The sequence below is a fragment of the Siphateles boraxobius genome, unplaced genomic scaffold (assembly GCF_051911475.1).
Source record: "Siphateles boraxobius isolate OS27281-9 unplaced genomic scaffold, OSU_SipBor_1 53, whole genome shotgun sequence".
Classification (NCBI taxonomy): Eukaryota; Metazoa; Chordata; class Actinopteri; order Cypriniformes; family Leuciscidae; genus Siphateles; species Siphateles boraxobius.
Genome location: NW_027509175.1, coordinates 10,549,159 through 10,576,557, shown reverse-complemented (window position 1 = coordinate 10,576,557; position 27,399 = coordinate 10,549,159). Strand labels below are relative to the sequence as shown.

At 37.0% G+C, this 27,399-nt stretch overlaps 1 protein-coding gene across 2 annotated transcripts in view; it reads right to left on the bottom strand.

Annotated features, from left to right (window-relative positions):
- The window catches only part of pard3ba (par-3 family cell polarity regulator beta a), a 168,236-nt gene that overhangs the window by 34,191 nt on the left and 106,646 nt on the right, over nt 1–27,399 (bottom strand). The window contains exons 17-21 of one of the 2 annotated variants that reach the window (XM_077205378.1): nt 20,261–20,476; nt 17,876–18,059; nt 1,166–1,207; nt 675–779; nt 143–406 (exon numbers count right to left, since the gene is read on the bottom strand). In XM_077205378.1, coding sequence (XP_077061493.1) covers nt 143–406; nt 675–779; nt 1,166–1,207; nt 17,876–18,059; nt 20,261–20,476 — 811 coding nt within the window. The remainder of the gene's footprint in view (nt 1–142; nt 407–674; nt 780–1,165; nt 1,208–17,875; nt 18,060–20,260; nt 20,477–27,399) is intronic. The other variant, XM_077205379.1, reaches the window with a different exon arrangement.

Sequence of the window (27,399 nt, the reverse complement as noted above, 5' to 3'; positions counted from 1 at the left end):
AAAAGCCAAAATAAACAATTAAAATTATTCTGCTAGTGGTTATCGGATACATAATTGGTACTGGTCACACACAAAACAAAACGCACCATATTTGTCATTTTATGCAAGGTATCAATAGAAATGAGTTTGGACTGGTTCCCACCTGTCAGTCTTTGGAGGGGCGGCTCTTTGCTTGTTCACTTTTGCATACAGGCCCTCTAGCTCCTCCTCATTGGGCGGCTCTCTGTTCGGGACGGGGACAGGAGGCTGAGAGTAGTTGTGGGTGGGAGTCCCGGGTGGATAGGGGGAGTGACTGGAGGCTGGGGCTTCTCTGAAATTGTTGATGCGAGCATAGTTGGGATCCAGGTCATCATCTTCGACATCCGGGAAAGAGAAACGGTCAGGAGCAGGGCTGTTCCTTTCACTCCTGTGGGATTAAAAACACACTCTTTAGAAAATACCTGGACACTAGAAATGGTAAACATCCAAAGCACAGTCAAGAACAAATATATGTTTTTCATTCCTCTTTAATTACTGTACAAAGAGAACAACCAATTATACCAATAGAGCAATTAACATCCAGAACTGGTTTAAGCATTTCTACATCGGTACATAAGCATATTCTACTATTTTATAATTGAATTTTATGGGTTGAATAAAACATGTTACAATAATACTCTTAAAGTCAAACATACTTCGACAGAAACACCTCAGGTTCACTCTTGTCCATCTCCTCTTCGCTCAAAGCGCCCAGTTGTTTAGCCTTAGATTTGGCTTTATCCTCTTTTTTCCTCCCAAACCTGGATGAGGGTTTGAAGAAAGTGAGGAAAGAAAGAAAGAAAGAAAGAAAGAAAGAAAGAAAGAAAGAAAGAAAGAAAGAAAGAAAGAAAGAAAGAAAGAAAGAAAGAAAGAAAGAAAGAAAGAAAGAAAGAAAAAAAGAGAGCGAGCATGGACATATAAAGAGAAAAGGGAAGTATATGTTATGTTTTCATATTTGGTGACTCAACAGATTCCCTGCACTTCCAAGTACCAAAGCAGAATTTTCTGTAGAAACTTTAATGATTGGTTCCCCATGTACCAGCCTGAAAACACAAACACACACGCCTGCAAAACCAAGCACATCAGTGCCACATGCCCTGTAGTGATTTTTCTAGCCCATTTCCACGCCAAACCTTGAAAAACTCACATATTCTTCTGCACTGATCTGAGGTCAGGCGGGGTCTCCTTGCTGACAGGCAGATAAAGACAGAAGAGGAAAAGGTTATATCAAGAGTAAAGCTAATAATGAGAGAGAGTCGGTGAGATGATCACACGGGCTCAGGAAAGTGACGCCGTAATGAAACATCAGCGTCAGGTATAAAAAGAAGCCGCTTTTGGTTCACTTACTGGGTGATCAATGTGAACTCATGAATAGGTGCTTAGTAATGATCATTATTCTTCTTAAACAATAACATCCAAATAATCAATTGATATACAACCCAACAAGAATAATGTCCAAACTAAATTATTTTGCAAATGGCTGTGATTAGAGAATCTCAAAATAGAAGTCATATTTCACAATAAAATCAAAAGAAAAGAAAAAGGAAATATTTTATTATAAGAAAATATTTTGCCTTGTGATATTTTTTTCATGATATTTAAGCACGTTTACATAAAAAAAAAAAAAAAAAAAAAAAACGAAGAGTCTGAAAAGTCCTACAGGGGCCTGTGAACAGATGCATAAAATATAGAATTGTATTCAGAATATTCAATTTTATACTGCATAAATTAAATTCAGTTCAACAAATAATATCATGATGCAAACTAGTATATAATTTAAATATTATTTATATTAATATACTATTTGTTAAAATATTAATATCATATAATCACAGAATAAATATTAAAGCATGTATTTTATGTAAAAATGTAATAGTGTGTAATGTAAATATTATAATATATAATGTTTAAATATTATAAATTATAATTTTTCTTTACAGTAAAGAGAATAAAAATGTTATCGCAAAGGCAACTAATTTGGGGAGGAGGAAAATGTGCTTTATTGTCATGTCACAAAGCAAAAAAAATCATAATGGTCCTATAAATGGGCTGCATTATAATAATGCAAACATAAGATCCACTTTTTGATTTTGTTTTTGTGAAAAATGATCTGAATATTTCTTGACGGTTTTCATGAGATTCACCCTGAAAAACATATATTTCAATATCAATGACAACTGCACAACATCAATTAACAATTGAGAATTCAATTACATTTCCACAAACGCACACTCTAGTCAGGAGTAATCACAAACCTCCGCTCCCAGGATTCCTACGTTTCTTTTTAATTTGACACATATATGGCCCGAGGCTTCAGTTTACATGCATGTTTGCTGAAGATAAGCCGTGACTACATGATCCAAACGCTGGTCTACGAGCGATTGAAGGGTCCGGTTGGATCCAGCATCCCTCGCCGTGTCTCCTGTGTGTTATGCCTCAATAGTACTCCATTTCCCAGCCCCACACACGCACTAATGACTGTATTTATCTCATTAGGCTGGAGCGATCTAATACCGGCAGCTGGCATGCTAGCTCTGCCTTGCCCTTAAGCACTCTCATTAAAACCAGAGGGAGTCGTGGCCTGAATATCAATGTGCCGCAGTCTTGCTCAATCCGTGTGAGAGCAGCGACGGTCATCACGCAACACAGAGCTCACACAACTCCACTTGATTATTGGCCACACAACATTTTTCATTGTGAACATAATACAGTACAGAGTGACCTGATCCTTATTGAAACCGACTATGCTAACCATGGTATCGAACATTTCCAAAGTTAGGTGATTGCTACTATTATAAAAGCATAATAAATAATGTGAGGTTTCCTTAAAATAGCATAATGATTTTTTTATTTTCTTATTTTAATGATAGCGGTGGCTAATGGAAGTACTCTATGCCACCGTCTAGTGCAGTTATTAAGCTCTTACTTACGACATGCATTCAAGTCTGAAATTATTGAAGCCCATTTCCATCACATAAGAAAAAAATGTGTTTTGGTAAATCATAACTGAATCGAAATTGACATACTAAAGGCCCGTTCACACCAAGAACGATAACTATAAAGTTAACTCTATTAGTGTCCACATCAGCGGACGGTATTGTTCTGTTTATTATAAGCGTGTGATTGTCTGGCACTTTAAATGCTCAAACTCGTTACAGCAGGATTGATTCTGATTGGCTGTCAATGTTTTTATCATTCATCAGCTGGATAAAATCGTTCTGAAAGTGATTCCAATGATATCGTTTCTCTGTGCTGTTGTCATTATAGCTGTGAGGTGAACTCTGCTATTCTTTAACATTGAGAACGATTTTTAGAACTGTATCTTTATCGTTATCGTCCTTGGAGTGAACAGTCATAATTATGAGATTATTATGAGAGTCAAAATTGACATAAAAAGCAAATTATGATGTCATGATGTAATGACAAACATCCAAATTATGACATACTAGTAGGGCTGCACAATTAATCGAATTTCTAATTGCGATTACGATTACGGATGCCACGATTACGTAATCGTTCAAAGCCGCGATTACAAAAGAAAATCCACTCTTCGTGTGTGTGTGTTTAGAGCATAATTAAGTTATGAGAGGCGAATCATGGCTACTTCAGAAAACCCAGCACAATATGACATACCAGGCAGTGACGTAAGTGTACGCTGAAATAAAAAGTCTTTCACCTCAGAAAAACGGACTTTACTGTCCTGTCAGCCGTTATACTGTGCTCGTAGCGCACACTCTTCAATTGCATGCGCAAATGCGGCGGCGCGCGCTGTGTATCGCTTCACTGTATAAAGTGCAAAAGAAACTACGAGCATGCAACGTTGTTACAATGTAAATTAGTAAGTCAAGGAATAAAATTAAAATACCAATAAATCACGTGTTAGCTGAGAAGGATTTGCATGCAGGTATGATTTTCATTCTATTCACCAGGAGCTGTTTCATTAACTGTTCTTGTTAGTATTGTGTATTTACCATGGTAAGTGTCGTTTCCATAACCAAAAAATGCCACTTTATTTTCATTTTGTGTTATTTTTTATATTTTTAAATGACTGTGGTGGCTCATATCAACATTGTATTAACAAAAACTAGTTTGGGACTGCTATGTAAATGCTTTAGCATAGTCCTAATGTTTTTCTTTACTATGAGTCATTCTTACAATTTATGTGAATGTTAAGTAAATGGGGACAGTACTTGTGTGTGTGTTGACAATTTTTGTGTAAACATGCATTATAATATGCCTATATATATTCAATGTAAATTGTGATAATCGTAATTAATAATCGCAATTACAATTTCAAGGGAATAATCGGCAATTGTGATTTTTGTCATAATCGTGCAGCTCTACATACTAGCATATAAGTATGAGATAAAAAGTAGAAATTGACATACTAAGTCATAATTATGAGATAAACCCAGCTGATGGCTCAATCTACCAGAGGCCTGAAGCGTTCAGGTGTATTCGATTGTCGTAGTAAATGCGAAACATGCCCTTGGAGGCCGATTACACTTCTAAAAGTAGTCAGCATAAGGTCGAGGCATGTAGCCCAAGGTAGCATACTAACAGTTTAATATGGTCTAAATTGAGTTTGCAAAGTGAATTAGCATCACTTTGGTTGTTAACCTGAGATTAAGATGGTCTATGTAGCTCTTGAGAGACTTAAAATTCAGACGGTGGAAATTACAGGCTAACGTTAAGGGCGAAGATGTGTGAAATGAGACAAAAAATGACACGAATGTTGATGAGAATCATATGCATGCGCTGTAATTACAAATCTAAGACCCAATTATGTCGTAATGTAACCTACAATACTGAAGCCGTCTTGGTGAAGAGCTTTTTCACTGGCTCTGTTCTGGCAGCTCTCGGTTTATCGATTGACTCGAGTTTACTGAGTGTTGCAATTTATCAGTCTAAACCGGAGGCTCATATTTTAGTAGACCAAACCTCAATTTTCACACAGACAGACAGGCTGATCCATGGGAACTGGGGACGTACTGCTAAGCTGATCATTATGTTTGCATATTAATGCCTGTTTCTCCCCCCTTCTGGCTTTTAAGGATCGTTCTAATTAGGTAAAACTGTCATGAGCGGATCTGCCTCTGTCTTTTAAGATCCCCGCTCTCTGGTTCCTGTCTGATCAATGTTTTTATGCCTTAAAAAAAAGTATTGTTTTTTTTGTTGTTGTTGAATTTGTTGAGTTTATTTTACAATAAATCTTTTCACACATGCACTACTTTTCAAACATTTTAAGATTTTTTTACATTTTCAAAAGAGTCTCTTATGCTCACCAAGACTGAATTTATTTGATCAAAAATACAGTAAAAAATAATAATAATAATAATTGTATAATATTAATAATATTATATATATATATATATATATATATATATATATATATATATACTGTATATAGTAAAATATTATTATGATTTAATATTGACAACAGTTGTGCTGCTTCATATATTTGTGGAAATCATAATACCTTTTTTTTCAAGATTCTTTGATAAATAGAAAGATTTAGCATTTAAGATGATAAAACAGGAGACAAAAATACCACAGCATCTTCCAAGCTCCCAACAAAAACACCTTAGACACTCCCTAACAAACATCTAAAACACCCTAACAACTACAAATCAACCCCCTAGAAAGTAACCATGTAGGACACCATTTAGACAAGTGCCACTGCCAAGTAACAAACACCCAGACAACCCAATCAACTTGCTATCAACAAAAGCCTCAAAACTAGCCTATTTTAGTTGGTAGAAAAACGAAATGCAATATTTCAAAGTGTATATTCTAGTATTAGAAAAAGCATTTTCCACAAAGCTCAGATATGACTTCATTAAGTGACTTTTGGTTGATAATCAAGGACAAACAGAGTGCAACAAAGTACAAGCGATTTGAACAAGGAGAAATGAAGGAAAAGGAAACAATACAGAGTTACAGTGAGAAAAAAAGAGGTTTGATGGATTAAACACAGTAACTATAATTAGTCTCAAAATCTCAAAAACACAGTAAAAGGGGATTATCATATTAATCCCAAACCAGTGAAAATCTGACTGATTAAGCAAAGCTATATTTCAAATGCTCTTGCATCATTAGCAGTAACAGATATCAAAAAGAAAAAAGTCTTGTTGCAAAACAGAAAATATAAAGCATGAAACATTGACTATGGAACCAAGATTAGTCACAATATTGGAATTATTTGCAAGATCCAGTCCATCTGGTAACAGTAAATTACCGTGTTAAACACTGTAAAAATGCCATACTACAGTTGCTTTTGTAAGTTTCATCATCACTACTTAAACATTAGACACTGACAGTCACGTTTAATATTATACTAAATGTAAATGTTTTCCTCAAATACAAACATGTTTAAATGTTAGTGTTACTTATATCAAATGGAGCTACTGTACAATTAAAAGAAATGGTAAAGATGTTCAGTGAAATAGCTATTGCAATGCTAATGTATTCTACTTCATAAACCTGATTTTGACACTAATTGGATGAATCAGATTCTCTTCATCATCTTCAACTAGAGCAGAAAACCAATATGTTCAGACATTGCACTAATGATGCAGATTTATCAAAACAGTTAAAAGTTGTCAAATAGTTTCCACCAGTGTCAGTGAGGTGATAAGCACATTCTGTGACACAAATCTTGTCCTTCTGGTGTTAAACGTTTAAAATCATATGTGTTATGTTTTACACATTTGACCAAACTGTAATGTCTTGCTAGTTTTGAGTGGCATGTGTCCAAGCTGCAGATGGCGTCTTCCATAAAGCGCATATCAATCAAAACAGCCGACGATCCGCTGTAAGATTGACACTTTGACTGTCGTTTGACAGCATGCATCTGTCACTCGCTGCGAGACTGGAGCAACATCTCCGTATCTAATATTCAGACAGATGACGTTTATGGACTTTTTACCATATGATGTCCATCTGAAAAAATTCATTTTCACCCATGGCGTGAAAAGAAAAAGGATTCTGAAGCAAAATTATAAGTGATTTCTGACATTTTAAAGTCCCCATTATGCTTTTTTTAATATTAACTTGCATTCAGTGTGTAATATAGCCATTTGTGAATGTAAAAGATCTTCAAAGTTTTAATATAAGTGCATGACAAATAAAGATATTGGCTCCTGAAAGAAAGAATCGATTCTGAACTGCCAAAATAAGTCGTCAGCAATTTCAGTCTCACTTCCTGATATGGTCTTCATTGGCTGACCGTGAACAACATCTACTTTTACCCTCCCCTCAAACACTGTAGTTGTAGATGGAGTTTGGATCATGTTGTTGACATGTCAAAAAGAACGTTTTCTGCGCTGCGAATCCACTTTGCATGCACCACAACAGGATGAGGATTTGCGCTGAGGAAGCCTCTGGAGCTGAAATTCAGATATGGTAATGGACATTTGGCTTCAGACAATAGTAGACCAATCACAACAGACTGGGCCGTCTGACCAATCAGAGCAGAGGATGCTCGCGGAAAGGAACATTCAAGTGTTTTTTGACCTTGGGTGCATGTAAACCAAGTGTAGGAGACTCCAAAAGAAAATTAGGAGTCTTTAAAACTTGACTATGAACTTGGACAAGTCAGAATCCACCGAGCAACTGCACACAACGTGCTAACAACCACTCAGAACACATAAGCTAAATCGCATAGTAACGCCCTGGCATTTAGTGGTACATTTTGAATTTATAACTATTTTAAAACTTCCTATAATAATTTGCCCATGAAAAAAAAAAGAAAAAAGTTAAAACTACCACCCATGCTGTTCCTCTATACTTGTGCGTGTTGAATCTCCATGAGGGGTTTTCTTTATGCAGCACTTGCTAATATTAAAAAGGCGTGAAAGTAAAGGTTAATGTGATTTGACCACTTCCAGGCCAGGCGTGTCTATGATGGGAAAGAGGCTGTTAACCTTTACCGTCAGAGCAGCGTTCCCTGAGACCGGGCCTGTTGGAGAGAAGTCCATCAATCACAGAGCTGTCTCAGAACGCCGTTCACAATGTGCAGGAGATAGAAGACGAGGAGCATGATGTGTCATGGGATACTGCTTGTGGTTTCCAGACTCACTACAACAGTGTACGCTTAAACTGGCTGTATTACACAAATGAGCGTGAGTAGTTTTACATATCTTTTGCCATACTGCCTAACAGTATTAGTAGTGCACATTTATTATCTTTTATAATTACACTAGTTATAATAATTTGCCTACACAAATAAAAAAGCTCATACTGCAATATATAATATGAAATAATAATACTATAATATTTTATAATGTAATTAAGGGTGTCAGGATTTCGATTTTAAATCGAAATCGATCGAAATGAATTCACAAACTCAAAAATCGAAATAAAAAATGGAATCGTCGATGCTACCACGCCCCCATGTCGCGCCCGTGATGGAAAGTTCGGATCGTTTTACTGACTCTATTATTCAATCTCGTTCATCAAAATTAACTAATCTTTTTTCTAGTCATTTCAGGGGCTTTAAATGTTATACTTTTAACAGGCAAATTCCCCGAACACATCCAACGCAATCTTGATCATATTCTGAATTAAGAAATCATTATAATGCAGTTAAAATAATTTACAGGGAACATTAATACTTGACCTTCCGAGTCTTTTGTTCATTTGTCGCGTGACAGAGGCAATGAACGGATCGTTCATGAACGACTCATCACGGCGCGGGAAAAAAACACACGTGTTGAAAGGCTGTGAGTCCTCTAACTTGGATTCTATGCCCGAGCCCGAACTTGGCCGATATTTCCCGTCACTATCCTCGGGCCGGGCTCTTGATCTATAGACGTGCTCTCCCAACGCAATGGAGTGCGGCGCGGGACTAGATTTAATGGCCGAGTGCGAGCGCGGGCGGTAATGCACTCACTCTGTGTGTGCGGGAGAATAAAATGATTCGCGGGACCGCCGTAAAACATATAAAAACTAATACATTTTTTTCATCTGTTGCAAAAAAGCAACAAGAACAACTAAAACAAAATAGAAACGATTTACAGGCCAGAGTTTCTATTTATAACATGTTTGCAGCGTTGAGCGATTTAGCCAATCACAGACATATGTGTTGATTTCTTGAACGCAATGACCAATCAGAAGCATTTAAGATAGACTCTCCTCACCGCTCAAAACGGACTTTTTGTTCAGAGCTGAAATCTGTACGCTGGCAAATCCTCTAATTAGAACAAACAAAGTGTAGGCTATATATTATGAAAGATTCATTGTGCAGTCAGCTTCACTGATAATAACAGAGATGTGTGAGATTGCGATGAACTGATGTCAGCTTTTTAGGAGCAGCAGCAACCTGTGCTTAAAAAAAAAAATCGAGAATCGAATCTAACCGTGACCTTAGAATTGAAAATGTAATCGAATCGAGGATTTGGAGAGTCGTGACACCCCTAAATGTAATGTATAATGTATATTATTAAATGGAGACACAAAAGGAGATATTTATAGCTGAATGTCTACAATAATGCACTCATGAAAATTGCAATATTGCAACTGCAATATATAATACAATAAAGGCTCATATTGTGAAAAATAATATAATATAATATAAATCTATCCTTTTGTGTTCTATGTAAGATTGTATTATAACTAAACGTCCAAGCTGCTTATTTCCATACAATGAAAGTGAATAGTGACCACTGTCAAACAAGATTCAAGGCAAAATTATTAGTGAATAAGTGTGTTTTTCACAGAAAGCTATCGTATAAGACTTTGAATAGAGTGCATGAGGCATATGGACTAATTTTAGGATGCTTTTATGGTGCTTTCATGTCTTTGCACAGCTCCTGGTTCCCATCTTATAAACCTAAATATGAGCAGGATGTCTGTCATCATTTTACAAAAGGTATTCTTTATATTAAGTGACTGAGTTTCGTCTTAAACTGCCATCTTGAGTTGTTTTAATACACACGGGCTTTAATACCCCTCGCCGATGATTTAAGCGTTTCATTAAGTTCAAAGAAAGTTTGAGAGAACGTGCACCGCATCAAGACTTGTGAAGTTTGAAGACACAGATGAACCTACAACTGAACCCTCACAAACAAACACGGAGAGGAGGGCCTGCCACGAGCGATTAAGTATGCAAAAGCTCATTAATATTCATAAGTCAGTGTGCCTTCTCTGCTAATATGAATATGTGTTTTTAGTCCACAACGCCTGACTGACAGAACACATCGACATGAATAAATGAGGAAATCACTGCAGAATGGGGTTCAATTTTAGAAACAGATTTCAGTAATTAGCCTCTCGCAGGCTGCACTGAGCGATTGTGTTAACAGCTTCATATGTTCCCACTCAGACGGCAAATAAAACATGATGTGTCCATCTCGCACCGCGCTGAAGCATGTGTGCCATGCTAAATATCAGCTATAATTCTACATAATAAAAACTGATATGGAATCCATTATAAGCGTCATTGTATGATTATATGTGCACCAAATGTCGTTTGTGTGTGTGCAAAGACAGATAAACATACTAACTACTTTTCACACACATCATTTGTCTGTAAATCAACTCCTAAAACCAAATCAACCCATTTGTACATTTCTGTGAGGGTAATCAAAACAGTTTCAACTACTCCACGCGTCAACAAATATGAACAGACTTGCGTTTTCCCATGGCAGATGAAAAAAATCTAGCAAAACACCTTGTCAACTGCTTCATTAAATGGCTTACCAAATACTAAAAAAGTTGTCATGACAATGCAAATACCATTAAAACTTTCTTCAGAAAATGTCAACTCAAAAGTATTTGTTAAAATATAACCACACTTTAGAAATGTAAAGACCCATTTCTGTTAGACTGTCAGCCGCTAATGCTTGTTTTCACGTAGCGGTAAGTATTAGCTGTTTTATAGGCTCTGTAATTGAAGCCACGGATAAATGTGTCTCTATGGAGCCGTAAAAGGCTGTGCACAGCTCAGCTGCCATTACTGTACAGAATCTCAAACCCAAATGATCTTTTCTACATGAACCAAAAGCAAACATTCATAATAGTACAACTTTTGCAAAAAACGCACAACTTTAAAAACACGAAACTGTGAGAGCATCACAAACATTCAAAAACATGTCAAGAGCGCAGCGGGATTTCTTTCAAAATCACCCAGGGATTAAACGGAGCCAAATGCTAAATTTAAGTAAATTAAAGAATCATCTCCATTTCAGATTACTGTCAAAGCCATCTGCTCACTCATAAACAAACACTATGAGCGTGTTTATAGCTAAACTAGTATACGTCTAAACGCTGTTGGCTTAGGAACGGAAGATGAGGGTTGGTGTGTAATCTCACTGTGCGACACGACTCTTGTGTGATGCATTCTGGGTAGAGGAAGTACAGGCGTGCTAATTGGCTTGATGCCGCGTTGGATTTGTTGGTTCCGATTTGGAACGCTAAACGGAATTGAGCTGGATGGATTGGGAAGCAGCAGACGTGCGTGTGAGTGAGAATGACACTCCAGAGAATGGTGTCAAAATTTGTGTTAAATGTCAAAGAAAAACACATGATAGGGTTTTATTTATTTGATGTTGTACGATGATTTTCCATGTTTAAAAGGATGGATTTTGTAGTGCAGGTTTTTAAGTGATTTTTAGCAAATATTTAGTTAAACATCCAATATCATAAAAACCAAGAACTATTTTTAAATACACAAAATAACATTCACAATACTTTCATAATGTGACTGAAATAGGACTGGGATATATAACAACCTATGTAATATAAAATGTATATACTGTATAAAAAAAATGGTAACACTTTATTTTACAGTGTCCTTGCTACATATGTTACATGTAATTACCATAGTAATAACAGTAAATTATGCCTAATTACATGCAATAAACCCTCAACCAAATCCTGATCCTACCCTAACCCTATAGTAAGTACATGTAGTTAATTAATATTACACTGTACTTAAATATTTAATTACACTGTAACAATGACATCTTAAAATAAAGTGTAACCAAAAAACTTATATAATATTTTATTTTTAACATACATGTATGTATGCATGTATGTATGTATACTATATATATATATTTATGTGTGTGTGTGTGTGTGTGTGTATATTTTTGATAAAAAAAGATTGTAATTTAAAAAGCACCACAGATAACTTCATACTCACATGCACAAATATATATATATATATATATACATATATATGAGAGAGAGAGAGAGACACAGAGAGAGAGAGAGAGAGAGAGAGAGAGAGAGAGAGAGAGAGAGAGAGAGAGAGAGAGAGAGAGACTGAATGCATAACTTACACAGCCAAAACATCCATTGTTACACTTATGTCTAAAAGCAACTCAAATAATAGAGGCCGCTTCAATCATCGTTTCACTGACACTTTGCTTATACAATGAAATACCTTTAATTGTGAAAACACTGAAAGAAAAGTTCATCTAAATCCATCACGGCAGGCAGCCAAAACACGAAGATGGCTATAAAGCGCAAAGCTCCAAAAATCTGATGCTCTATTGTTGTCACGTTGAAAGCATCCCACAAATCCATCTGTAACTGCCCATACAATACAAACAGGGCATCTGTCTTCAAAACCATACTCTGTCACACGATAAACACCGCATTTCCACCCATAAAAGGGAAGAAATGAAAATCACCCGTTTGCTTTGCTGCAAAGTTGAAAAACGAACCATGAATCACGCTCTCACATGTTTGTAATTTGCCTTTTTCTTTTTTCAAGATGATGAAATGCACCCGTGAAGACTTTACAATTAGATTAAATTGCACCATAACACAATGGCTAATTAAGTCATTTTTCAAATTCAATAAGGAAGCAGATTGGAAAGCAGAGATGTGATACGACTTGTTTGGCAAAAACCCTTGTCCAATATGTCCAAGCTGTTTGGCTGACTGATATTTGGCTGCGAGTTTGCATTTCTGGGAATTTCATCAGCGTTAAAGAGAGAGGAAGTGTGAGACCCTTTCACATGACTCGTGTCATGGTTTCAACGCATCTCTCAACACAATGGTCGAGGCGCTTTGACCACTGCGTGAAAATCGTTGCATGTTATGGAAGGGCGATTTTACAAAGTTGCTGAGTAACAAGATGTGTACATCATAAATGGTGAAAATAGTAAAAGACAAATGAAAGTGGTAACACATTTTAGCAAAAAATAAAAACAAAGTCCTTGACAAGCTTCCACCCAATCTACAAGCAGAACTAGATGAAATATTCTGAATGATACCAATCTATCACCTGACAGTTACTGTATTACTAGGGTTGGGCGATGTCTACCAATTTGGTATCAGGCGATGTCTACAGTGAAACATAGCAATGGACGATGACATCGGGATTGGTTAACATTCTCATTTTCCACTAGATATTTTCCTCTATATCTCATCAGCAATTTCGATTTCGGCAAACTCTGCAGCAGCTGACCACTAAGGAGCGCATAGATATAAACACTAGATGTGGCCTTGGGGTTCTAAGCATGCGTCAAAACCGCCGCCATCTTGGAACAGGGGTATTGTCACAGGAAGTAGCTAGGTAACGCTGAATTCATGGATGATGCCGGACTTTTGTGCTGCGTATGGATGTTCACACGAACGAAATCTAAAAACCAGACAGTAAGGGATTACATTTCACAAGATTGTGAAATTTTGTAAACTTTTTAAAAATTCTCTGGACTCAATAATAAATACATGTCTGGTTGGAATGAACCAAAACAACTAGAAAATTGCATTCATGACGATATATGGTGATTTTATTTCCGTGAGACCTTTTCCTACATTGACGCTTATGAGGGGCTCCCCTGTTTCAAGATGGCGGCTCTATTGACGCATTCGTTCCAATGAACTGCCGTAGCCAGGCGACATCTAGTGTTTATATCTATGTAAGGAGCGAATGTACAGTGACGTGACATAACTGCCAGATTCAAACTGTGCTTTCGCACTGTGGCTGGCGCTGAGCCAAAGACGGACGCGCTCAGTGCTTGTGATAGGCTATATCGCAACTGTTCAGTGTTTTTAACCCCATAATGTTTATTTTAGGTTTCAGACATTTAAATGCATATAATTTATAGTAAAACAATACATTTATAGTTTGTAAAATACACAATGGTGTCTATGGAAGCAGCAATAACAAACCATTAAAATATATTTGCTGACGGTTTTTATTCATATCAGACACACAGTGTTAATAACTATAAAATCAACTCTATTTTTCTCCCAGTTCACCGGCCACTTTCATGTATTTCGGGAGAAACTGATGAATTCACGCGCTGTAATAAATCCAACAGACAGGAATCTCTGAACTGCGGCCCAAACAAACATGACGGCGCCTATCTCACGTTACAGATCAAGATCATTTGTTATTAAGATTAGTTAATAAGAAAAAAAATTATTCCCATCCCTACTGTACAATGATTTATTGCTTTAAAAAGGTTTTTTAAACAACAAAGCTGAATATAGTTGATGACATGGTAAGCAAGTGTGTTAATATTCATAAATAAAAGCGGTTCATCTTTCATACAGCGCTATTTTGGCTGTGGTGAATCACGTACCAAGCATGAAGCGTCACCATGGAAACGTGTGTGTCGCGATGCCGGCTAAACATCGTGATGTATGTCAGCCATCACGATGGACGATGATATCGCCCATCGGCCCAACCCTAGTTAGTACAACTACTAACCACACCATGTTGGTTTGTTTAGCCAGAGGAGAACTGGCCCCCCGACTGAGTCTGCTTTTTTCTCCAATTCTGCCACTGATGGAGTTTGGATTCTTTGAGTTTGGGTCACCTCTAGCTTGTTTCATGGGGACACTTAATATTCAGCAATATTATTGATTTGACTGTACATACACTATAAGATGAGAACTGAACTGAGCTGGACGATGACATCACTTCTGAATTGAATCAACACTGAACTGACCTCAGCTAAACAATGAGACTTATTTCTATTTAGTGCTGTTTTACAGCAGAATTGAACTCTGTTTGCATCATTGAATCATCATTTCCATTTTAACCCTGTAAAGCTTCTATAAGACCATCTGTATTGTATATAGTGCTATATAAATAAAGGTGACTTGGCTTTTTCTTGTTGAGCATCATATTTCATGTCACATTACAGAAGTCACAACAAATGGGTTGTGAATACAATTTCATGTCAACTTTACAAGTTAGCAGTGACAAAAATGGTGACACTTTCCAAAGCTGATTAAAATGAAGGTTTCCATGAAAATACAAGTATAAGCTGATCAATTGACAGTCAGAGCTGGACAGGGGTCAGTCCTCACAGAGGAGATTTAGAAGGTCTATTTTACAGTTTAGAGAGACATGCACTGCCATTCAATTATCTTTCATCTCATACATGAAAAGAGTTCTCATGTCCGTCAAGAGGGAAAGGGATTATGCATGAAGTCCAAATATAAAACCCTCAAACACAAGCCTGTCGATCTCATTTAAAGACATGGGTTTTACTGTATGTCTGTCATCTTATATGTTTGCCTATATGTATAAAATCACACAAAGATAGCATATGGTGAGTTCACTTGTTTTGTCGTCAAATGCTGAAATAACCAGAAGGCCTCCATATGCAGCTGCGTCAGGAGGCCCTTATTATTCAACTTCTCCAATAACATCACTATATCAATGGATCAGCACAGGGACAAATTTAGACTCCTTCATTTCAAAAGACCCAGGATAGTCCTGTTTCCATGATATGGCCTTGCAAAGCTCTATGATAGCTCTATGATACCCCTTTTCCACCAAGGCAGTGCTGGTGCTGGTTCGGATCCAGAACCTAGTTTCAAATCGGTTCTTTGCTTTTCCACACAAATAAACCCTGCTCTGGGCCAAGAAAACAGGTTCCAACTCAGCACCAACTTTGCGCTGGTCTAGAGATGAGAACCAATTACGTCAGGTTATCGTAACGTTCGAAAACAAAACTTTGGGATGCCATTTTTAAAACACCGGTCAGCTGTTAACGTTAGTTTTAAAAGCATCCGCTGGACGCTTTATTAGTCTTTCCACATGGGTTTAGTTAGTGATCAGATTATAATTAGATCACGCCGGCTATGTAATCACTGACAACCGGGACAATTTCATAGTGGTTGGTGTAAACCGGGACATTTCAGCGTCCTGACACGACAGTTTTTTCTCTGGACTATGGACACGCAACTCAAAATCGAGTGTGTCCCGGTCAAATCGTTTCATAATCGTTTCAAAATTCATTTCATAACTTATAATTCCCTTTATGAGCAAGAGTATATGTAGTTCTCCATTGCTGTAATGACGCGTTCATTCTCATGACGCTTTGCTAGGACACCGGAGGTAGCCCTGCTCTGGCTCTACAGTCTGTGGAAAATCGAGCTGGTTCTTAGATAATTGGCGAATAGAACCAGCACCGAACTGGCATAAGCACCAGTCCAGAACCAGCACCTGGTTAGCATTGGTGGAAAAGAGATATGATAGAGCAGCAAAGCTGCATCCAAACTAGGGCTGAACGATTATGGAAAGTAATCTAATTGCGATTTTTTTAACCAATATTGCGATTGCGATTTAATATGCGATTACTTTAAGTTCTTTACCTTCTGTATTAGTCGACAAAGACAAGCAATAAATCATTGTACAGTAGGGATGGGAATCTTTAGGCAGCTCATGATCCGATCTAATTTTTTTCTTATTAACTAATCTTAATAACACTTAAAATATGTATTTAATTACATGTGTAAATAAATATATATATCAACACATTTAATTAAACCAATTACATGTTAAGAATTTTAAATGGGCTATAAACTAATATAGCTTCAAAATATAAAAGCTAGTAAATAAAGAGGAACAAAAAAAAAAACATTACAAGCAATAAACTTTGCGGAAAGAGTGCTTTCAGTATTTAAAAGTAGGATGTCTGAACGTTTTCCATTCAAGAGCTGGAGTGATTTTCCCCCTATACGATAAGCTGCATTCACACTAATGCACATATCTCTTTTGAAATTGTAAATGTGGTTTGTCTTGTTGGTTTAAGATATAACTGACCGTGTTTACATTAATTTCGCATCAAAAGCATTTTGAGATGTACATTTAACCAATGAGTCGCTCACAGCCGCATGCACGAGCACTCTTCAAAAAGCGTGCGTAAGTATTTTAAAATGAAAGCAGCTTTCTCAGTGATTTTCATATTTTTAATATATAAGCCAACTGCATTCCAAAAGACGTAAATAATAATGCCTTTTTGGAGCATTTGTAAGGACAATTCCGGCGGCCAAGACCGCGCAATGCAAGAGTAACATCAAAGAGGGCAAAACCTGTGCAATGAAGCCCGCGACTGTCCTTGTAATTCGCTTAAACACCGAACTTTATGAAAGGTTCTTTTTCGAAAGGTTCAAGCGGAATCGTGTGTGTGTGTGTGTGTGTGTGAGAGAAATTAGAAGCAAGCAGAATACGGTTGTTTCTAAAGCACGCGCAGCGTCATCACGCATCTGTGTTTAAAAACTAAGCTCAGACTCGATTCTGAAATTCTCTGAATCGACCCAGAATTGTTAGAGAGAGAATGAATAACACAATATCACATACATAAAAAATAAACTGTTCTTTCCTGTATGCCAGACCTATGCGTAGCGTGCTAAGTTGATGCTTGATCTGCAGACTGCTTTTCTCTCGCGTGTCACGTGACCAGATTTTGCGGTTACAAAATCGCATTTCATCATATCGGGATATTATCACAAATGCAATTAATCGTTCAGCCCTAATCCAAACACTTTATGAGGAATCATTTGACACAAATCACTGCATTTGTCATGAAGATTTCTCTTTGTAAGTTTATGCTTGAGTGAAACTGTGATGTGTGTGAATTTCTAGCAGTCAGACTCGTACCTCAACAATCCAAATCCTTTTTTCTTTGCCTTTTTCTCAGGGTCTTCGGGCTCGTCCTTCTTTTTGCTCTTTTTCTCTTTCTTCTTTTTGGTTTTCTTTTTCTTTACCTTGTTGTCATCATCCAGTTCCTGGCGAGAGGATCCGCTGGCGGGAGTGTCTCTTCCAGACTCTTCCTCAGAGTCATCTGTTGGTGAAGAACAAAGACACAGACATGAGCAAACTCCTAATGTCATCTAATCATAAGGAATCAAACAACAAGCTCTGAAACAGACTCGCGCTTGTCAGTAAATGATGAAGAAAGTCTTTCTTTTTGGTATATTTACCTGCAAGTCAAACATAAAAATCATATGCATTAAAAATTACACACTCTAGCCATTTTTAAAAGAAAAATAAACATATAAAAGGTAAATATCAGCAAATTTGAAAATAAAACTAATCAAACAGAAAACAATGAGATTAAATATCAATCTATTTAAAGTCTATATAAAAAGCAATGTCATATTTCACAAAAAAGAAAGAAATTACTTTTTTTTTGCATTTTGCATACATTTTCTCAACAAAATCCTGTTACCATAATGCAAAACATTGCTGCAATGTGAACAAAAAATACTACTAAAAATATCTGTTGAATATATATACATATACATACATACATATACAATAATAAATAATATTTGCATCCTTAATGCACCCAAAATATACTTAATTTTCTTATGGAAATGTTCATTTAATTATTTATATGTTTTATTTACCTATTTATTTTATTTTTGCTTTTGATGTGAAATGTGGCCTGGACATTTTTCGGTGTGAGTCAGTGTTGCATTGAACAGGTTGTTACTAAAGCTGATATCCATAAACCTCCATTCATCCAGCACCTCCTCTAAGGGCGCAGAAAGCTCAACATTTATTCATGAAGTCTGACACCTTATAGGTTCCAATCGAAGGCTCTGGCTATTGCTTAGGTTCTGTCACTTTTTCTCATTTAGAAGGGGTCTTTCATGTCAATGAGAAAGAGGGTTGATACGTGCCCTTGAATGTGCTGACTTGCTGCTGGAGTTTCAGACAGAAATCCGTGATACTGATGCATTTGCTGATTCACTCCTCACTGGCTCACAAAGCCCAACCAGTCACTGAGAGTCAAATTCATCTCTCAAATGAGCTGAGCGAGCGTCAACCATACTCAACTTTAGAAGTTTTAAAGTGAACATGAAACCCTTTTTCCTTTATGTCATTATATTTTGAATAAAAAACATTTTGTTTTAATGAAATAATGTCCAGTTATGAATTTTGAATTTCATTTCCACAGTGCAACAGCATATGCTACAAAGAGGGGAAAATGCATGTAGAGAATTCTAAACGTATGGGGTATTTTGATGAGAGTAATGAATATGAAGAGTGCAGATGTACTTTTGGCAAAGTGAGAAGCAGTGGTATGCAGCTGTAACTGTTAGCACATGTTTGGCAGAACTCATGAAAATCTCGCTACTGTGCTCAGCAACAAGCTTTAAATGGTATGCAGTGCACACACACTTTAATGTAGTTTTGCTGTTGTGAGCAATAACTGCAGAAACCCACTGAAGGCCTTCTGTTTAAATGAAAACACTACTATAGAATAACATGGACATAAAAGGAGTTATGTTGCATTAGACATGGTCAACTGATGGTGCACTAATTAAAAAATATATATTTCATGTTTGTTGTCATGATCAGTTAAAACACAAATTAAGCACTAACTGAAACTTAACGTAATATATAAATCTCAACAAAAAAGTATCAGTATTATTTTAATAAATCTGTTTTTAACTGTAAATAAAATATAATATTAATACATTAATAAATATTATATGAATATGTATATTTTAATAATTGGAATAAATCTGACCAGGCAGGATTAAATTAAAAATGAAGATACATATTAATAAATGTTTTATCTAAAGTATTATTAATGTGCGTATATATAAAAATATCATTATTCATATTTAAAGAAATTATTTTAATTAATTATGGTTGTTATTGTTAATTGTTGATTGTTGTTGATTGAAATAAAGCTAAAATAAAATATAAATATTACATTTTTTCACAAATTAGAAATGTAAACAGTTACCTTGGTCGGTTAAATATAGTCGGTTAAACTAAAGTACAAAAATCTAAATTAAAATAAAGCTAATATATATATATATATATATAAAGAGACATAACAAAATGAAATACCTCAAATTAAAATGAAAACTGAAATTAAAAATTCTAATTCAAGCTATTACTATACAATATAACAATATATAAATAATGCTAGAATAACCTAGCCTAAATTATTCTAATCATTAAAAATAAGTTGCTTTTAATTATTTAATTAATGCTGCATTTCATTATTTACATAGAACTCACCATCCTCGGCTTCAGAAGGCCCTTCGTAGGACTTGTCGATGGCGTGGCGGAAGCTGAGGTTGCAGCCCCGGCCTCTGACCATGTGTGCGCGAGGACGATGGAAGGGCACCTTGTCCTTATGGACCTCCTCCATCGCTGTCTGGAGACTCTCCAGAGAACTGGACTTCTGAAGACCTAACCTGGGCCCCAGCGCCGTCCCGTTAGAGGAGGGGGGTTCTGAAGCGGGGAGATGGAGGGATGTCAGTGATGGAGGGATGGAGGATGATAATGAAGAGTGAAGATTTGAAGATGAGCTCAAGATTAGAAACGTAGCGTATAGTGTCCTGCTGAAAAGACCAGCACCATCATATATATATATATATATATATATATATATATATATATATATATATATATATATATATATATATATATATATATATAGCTGATCTTTTCAACAGGGTGGTTGTTGTGAACTGATATGCAACAGTTGTGTGGTGAGCTGAGCTGAAAGTCTAATGGATCTGGACGCTTTCAAAGAACAGACGGATATGAAATATGAAAAGACGTCTGTAGTGGAGGAAGAGGACTAGAGGAGGGTGGATGATGAAACCTCAAGGTGAGGGTGAAAGAGCATCACAGAACAAATGAGGTGTTGCAAACGTGGACCAGACGTGCAGGAATATTGAACCGAAAAGCAGCAGTAGTAGTAGTCCAGGGGAGAGGAACATAAAGTGAAGAACTGAGAGATGAAGAGCAAATATGAGGCCGTAAACAATGCAAACGGCTGAGAACAAGGGCAACAGGAGCAGGAGGAGAAGGTGAGGGATTAGAACAAGCACAAACAAGAGAATAAAATGGAGGAATAGAACAAATCCAAGGGCTCCAAACACTGAGAGGGCAAAAGAAAGACAGGGGAAAGAAGAAAAGAGAAGTGCTTGGTGCTTGAGAGGTCATGCAGGAAAGCGCTTTAAAGGGATAGTTCAGCCAAAAATGAAAATTATGTCATCTTTTACTCGCTCTCATGTTGTTCCAAACCCTTACATTGAACACAAAGGGAGAAGTTTCCCAATTGTGTTCCTCAGAAGAAAGAAAGTCATTTGTGTATGGAACGACATGAGGGTAAGTAAACGATGACTGGGTTTTCATTTTTGGCTGAACTATCCTTTTAAGGACTATTTTTCGTTCACAGAGCAGCACTTAAAAATGTGTATATAAAAGAAAGAATAATAAATCAATAAGCCACTGAAGCACGTACATAATTTAAATGGCATTTCTAAGCACAAAACAAAGTTTTGCTGTGGTAAAATCACTGTAAAAACCACAGTAACATTTAACTTTCATAAAACACCAGCAACAGCATTATGAAGGCAGTAGAAGACATTTTCAATACTTCATATATTTTGTAGAAAACATGATACGTTGTTTTATGACTCTTTAGTAAATAAAACGTACAAAAGAACAACATTTATTTGAAATAGAAATCTTTTTTCATAACTGCCACACTTTTGATCAATTTAATGCATCCTTGCTTAAAGGGGTCATGACATGAAAAATCAAATTCGCCTTGATCTTTGTACCATTAAAACATCCGGCAAGTGTCATAGCTTAAAGAAATAAATGATTTGTTTATAATAAGGAAGATGTTTTAATTAAGCTCCAAAAATGGCTCGTTTTGATGTTGCAGGATCTGTGACGTCACACAGGCAAATACATTTGCATATGCCAGAGCCAGACATCGACGAATAGACATGCATCATCACAGCAGAGGCCCCGCCCACTTGCGTTCATTTGCTTAATGGCTGACGTTTGCCTACACTTGAGCATTTGAGTCTGTCGACAACAGGACAAGTGAAAGAGTGAAAGAACATTCGCTCAGTTTAAACAGCTTGTTTGTGTCTCGGTAAAGACTTCAAAAGGATCCAGCATCTGACACAAGTGGATGGTTTATTTTATCGGCGTCTCGGATCGCGTCGGAAGATTATACTGTATGTTTGTTCCGAGCATTTGGTTTGGTTACGAGACACAGTGTGATGGAGAGCTTGTCGACAGATGAAGCAGCCGACTGTATTGGATCTGACAGCAGCTGCATCACTAATATTATTTCATAATGCTTTGGCTGTTTTGTATATATAATATTTTATATGGATAAAAACACCTACTCACGTGCAATAGCACTGCCAATCATAACGGTGGCCGTTTACTGACCAGCCTTAAAGGAGCCGCCTTTAATAACGGATCATTTCAGACAGAGGGTCAGAATGAAGGTTGAAAATAATTTTTTTGCCGAATATGTATTTTTGTTTTTGTAAAAAAAAAAATTTGGTTTATATTATAAGTGAACCTCAAGGAACATAGATTGTTTTTTTTTTTAATCCATGTAACGACCCTGTTAAACGAATTATTATTATTTATATTTTTAAATCATGCGGATTTCGAACTTTTGAACGATAGTGCATTTAAACTGAAATTAAGTTAGAATAAACAAACGCAGGGATCCATGACCGGTCCTTGTTCTGGAATTTCATTATGCACAAATTAAGCATTGGATACATCTATATCATTTCCACAAGATGCAGCCGTAATCATTGGGATCTAAGCAGTGAAATGTTTCAAATGTAGATTTAATTTCCACAGCACTGCACATTCGACACAGATGGCCCTCTCTGGGATGCTTGCATAAATCAGTCTAAACCAGCACAACATGGCTGATCTCTACCGGAATCAACAACAGCAAACTAGACGAGCAAGGAACAGAATCAGACCAAGAGAACGACAGCGAGACGACAAAGTTCATAGGAAATAAAGCTGTAATTGACGAAGTCTCTCTGGCAGACAGATACCCGTATGCTGCCATTACCACGAAAAGGGAAAATAATGAGACGAAGACAAAAACAAACAAATCAGCAGAAGCAGCGCTGCAGGGCCGAAGCCAGCGAACAGCAGATCCTGGAAGAAGAGGAAGAGAGATGAATGAAGAGATGCTGAACTGTGAACTAAAGCAGAGCAGAGCCCGTGAGCAATGCAGGCTCTATGAGTGGTCTTCATTTGGATGAGAGGTGCCACAGGAAAGTGTAGGAGTGTTGGAGGAAAGCCAGAGAGAGAGAGAGAGAGAGCGATGCCTCCAGCATCTTTCATCTATCTTCTTAATGGACATGTTCTCCTCTCCTGCTGACCGGACTCGGCTCTTCATATAAACACACACACGTATACAAACATATACATGTTGCTTTGTTGCTAGCAAAAAGATGAGTTATGCTCCACTAATTTGGACACATAAACAATGAAAGTAGTATTCAAAGCCAAAATAAATGATATTCTTCATTCATGTTTCTGGTGTTTTTGTGCATGATTCAACCATGCACTTTCAGAATCGCAACATAACGCATGGTTAAAAGCACGGTTAAAGAACAACTATCTGACGCTTACGCAAGAATCAAAGAGGTCAGTGATTGTTGAGCATCATCTAACAGCTTTCACCTCCGGAGAAAATATTCACGTTTATATTTGAAAGTAGCAGAGTAAGCGAAAATTAAATTATAAGGAGAATAGTCAAAACGTATATGTTCATTCCTGTGACTGGTTGGAAAATGGAACGAATATTAAAGAAAATTTAAAGAAGACTGGTTTTAATCCTCAAAAATAAAATAAAATAAAATAAAATAAGTGATTAAGAAGTACCCAGCATTTAATATGTAAGGTATAAATGTCAATTGGAACATTTGTAAAAGTTGTAAATGTTATCTTTTCTTTTAAAAATACTGCTTAACTTTACATGGTAGAAAGACAAAATTGCATGTTTTTAATTAAACAATGCAGAATATGGTTTAATTTAATTCGAAATATTTTCGAACAAGTTCTTCTAGCCATTAACAAGTAAAGCAAAACATTTTGGACCCTATGCGTAAGCGTTTGTGTACATTTTAACCACACACACACACACACACGCACTCACAAAATAACAACCCAATCGTAGTTGTACTGTACGCATAAACTCAAACACATATCATTGGATCCTAAATTGCATCAAAATCAAAACCACATGCACACAGTCAATTGAGCAGCTCTCACAGTATGTGCCTGCATATAAAAAACATACACAGACATATTTACATGCATAGTCTTCACACAACTGTTTTGTATACTTCGCAGGGGTCAGGGACAATGGTAAATACATGAAAGGCTGATTGGAGTGTAGTTTTACAGATGTGGGATCCGATAGATATTGACAAGCTGCAGGCTATTCTGCTGACACACTCATTTTTCTCTCTTCCCTCTGGCACGCTCTACCTACGCCAGACTCCTTTATATGCTCTGACATATTTCATTATTAGGATGGTCTTGAAGTCGTGGCCGCTCAGAGTTTAATCTGGCTAAAAACCCCTAGCTAGTGCTGGCCAACCACTGCGGTACTCTCTCTCTCTCTCTCTGTCTCTCTCTGTCTCTCTCTCTCTCTCTGTCTCTCTCTCTCTCTCTCTCTCTCTCTCTCTCTGTGTCTCTCTCTGTCTCTCTCTCTGTCTCTCTGTCTCTCTCTCTCTCTCTGTCTCTCTCTCTCTCTCTCTCTCTCTCTCTGTCTCTCTCTCTCTCTCTGTCTCTCTCTGTCTCTCTCTGTCTCTCTCTCTCTCTCTCTCTCTCTCTCTCTCTCTCTCTGTCTCTCTCTGTCTCTCTGTCTCTCTCTATCTCTCTATCTCTCTGTCTCTCTGTCTGTCTCTCTCTGTCTCTCTCTCTCAATTCAATTCAATTCAATTCAATTGAGCTTTATTGGCATGACTGTGTAAAGTAGCACAATATTGCCAAAGCAATAGTAATCTATAAACATATATGTAGATACATAAAAGTGAACAATAAAAAAAAAAAAAAAACATTTCAATATTATGCATAAATATATCACAATAAATAAAATAACAAAAATATATACAGTAACAAAAATAAGTACAGAGAGCAGTTTAATGGGTAAGAGGGTTCAGCCCTTCTCCCTCATATGATGGCAGGAGGACACATACTGCGCTGCCAGCTGAATACACTCTTCTTTCTCTCCCAAAATATAAGACAGTTTGTTTATGAGGCTCTCTTGTTGGAATTGAGGTATAATCTGTGCTATTTGTGTAAAATAAGCGTCTCTGATGTTTTTGTACTTTTTGCACTCAGTGAGGAAGTGCAGCTCGTCCTCTACGACTCCATCAGTGCAGTGTGAACACAGTCTGAGCTCTCTCTCTCTCCAGCTCTGCTTGTGTCGGCCCGTCTCCACACACAGACTGTGGTCACTAATGCGATACTTTGTCAGGAGCTTTCTCTGACCATAGTTACTGATATCAGTCAGGTATGGTGCCAATTTATAATCGGACTTTATTTTGTGGAAATATTGTAATTTATGTAATTGTGTGACCTTTATCTGCCAATCGTGTATGTATTCTTCTTTGGTTATTTTCCCTATTTCTTTTACTTTTGAGTGTCTAAATTGAATTGATGAATTGAGTTGGTGTTTTTCCACTAAATATCGCATGGGGTCACTCTCTGTGTGTCCTGCCCTGTATCTGAGAGCGCAGTGATGGTAACTCTCTGTCTGCGCATCTGATAGATGAAACCAGAACTTTACGGCTCTCTTCTGGATTTCGGATAGGAGAGGGAATCTGCCTAATTCTGCCCGGCAACCCAGACTTGGAGCGTTTCTGTGAGTTCCCAGGATGTTCTTGCAGAACTCAAGGTGGAAAATTTCAATGGGGGTTTTGTCCCAGGATTCGTAATTTAATTTAAATTTTGGGCCCCAGATTTCACAGCCGTAAAGAAGGATGGGTTTGATGATGCTGTCAAAGATTTTCAGCCACAGTTTAATGGGTGGGTTAAATTTGAACAGGGGTTTTCTTATACTGTAATAAGCCCTACGTGCTTTATCAGTCAGATCTTTTATTGCAGTGTCAAATTTTCCAGAAGCTGAGATTGTCAGACCCAAATAATTATAGCAGGTGACATGATTAAGAATTGTTCCCCCAAGTGTAAATTTGTATTTTTTGTCAGTAAGGCGAGGTTTTTTCTGAAAGATCATGATTTTGGACTTGTCCATGTTGATGGGTAAGGCCCAGTCGCTGCTGTACTGGTCCAGAAGCGAGAGGCTTTGGTGCAGACCCTCTTCATGAGGAGACAGCAGCAGAAGATCATCAGCGTACAGGAGGCTTTTGATTTCTCTGTCCTCGAGGGTCAGACCGGGACAAGAGGACTTCTCAAGTGCTGATGCCAATTCATTAATATAGATATTAAAGAGAGTCGGGCTGAGGCTGCAGCCTTGACGGACTCCTTTAGTTTGACTGAAATAATCAGTACGTTTGTCATTAATTTTAACCCCGCACTTGTTCCCGTTGTAAATGTCCTTTATAATGTCATATGTCCTTCCTCCTATCCCACTTTGGATTAGTTTTAGTAAAAGTCCATTATGCCATACCGAATCAAAGGCTTTTTTAAAGTCAATGAAGCAGCCAAATATTTTCCCTTGTTTTGTTTGTTGGACGTGTTTTTGTATGAGTGTGTGAAGTGTGTAAATGTGATTTGATGTTCTCTGTTTAGGCATAAATCCAATCTGAGAATTGTTAAGGATCTTGTGTTGTTGGAGGAACTGGACTAGCCTGTCGTTGATGATGGAGCAGAAGAGTTTGCCCAGGTTGCTGCTCACTGTGATGCCCCTGTAATTATTTGGGTCGTACTTCTCACCCTGTTTAAAGATTGGTGTAATCAAATTTTCTTTCCATATCTCAGGGAAGTGTCCTGATTTTAATAAAAGATTGAATAATTTGAGGATTGCATCTTTCAGTTTGGGGTTGCTGTGTTTCAGCATCTCATTTGATATTAAATCTATGCCACAGGATTTTTTATTTTTTAGGGATTTTATCTTGTCTGTTAGTTCAATTAGTAATATGGGCTGGTCTAAATGGTTTAGCTGGTCTTTTACAGTGCGTTCCAGGTTATGGAGTTGGGAGGTCAGGTGTTTTTGGGTAAGGGTTGGTTCGTTTTGGGAATAGAGTTTTTCAAAATGTTCGGTCCAGATGTTTGGGTCATAGATGGGAATGTGTTTAGGTTCTTTTGATTTATCTAATTTATTCCATAATTCCCAAAAAGAATTCTGATCTACTGCCTCCTCAATCTTATTAAGCTTTGCTTTCATGTGATCC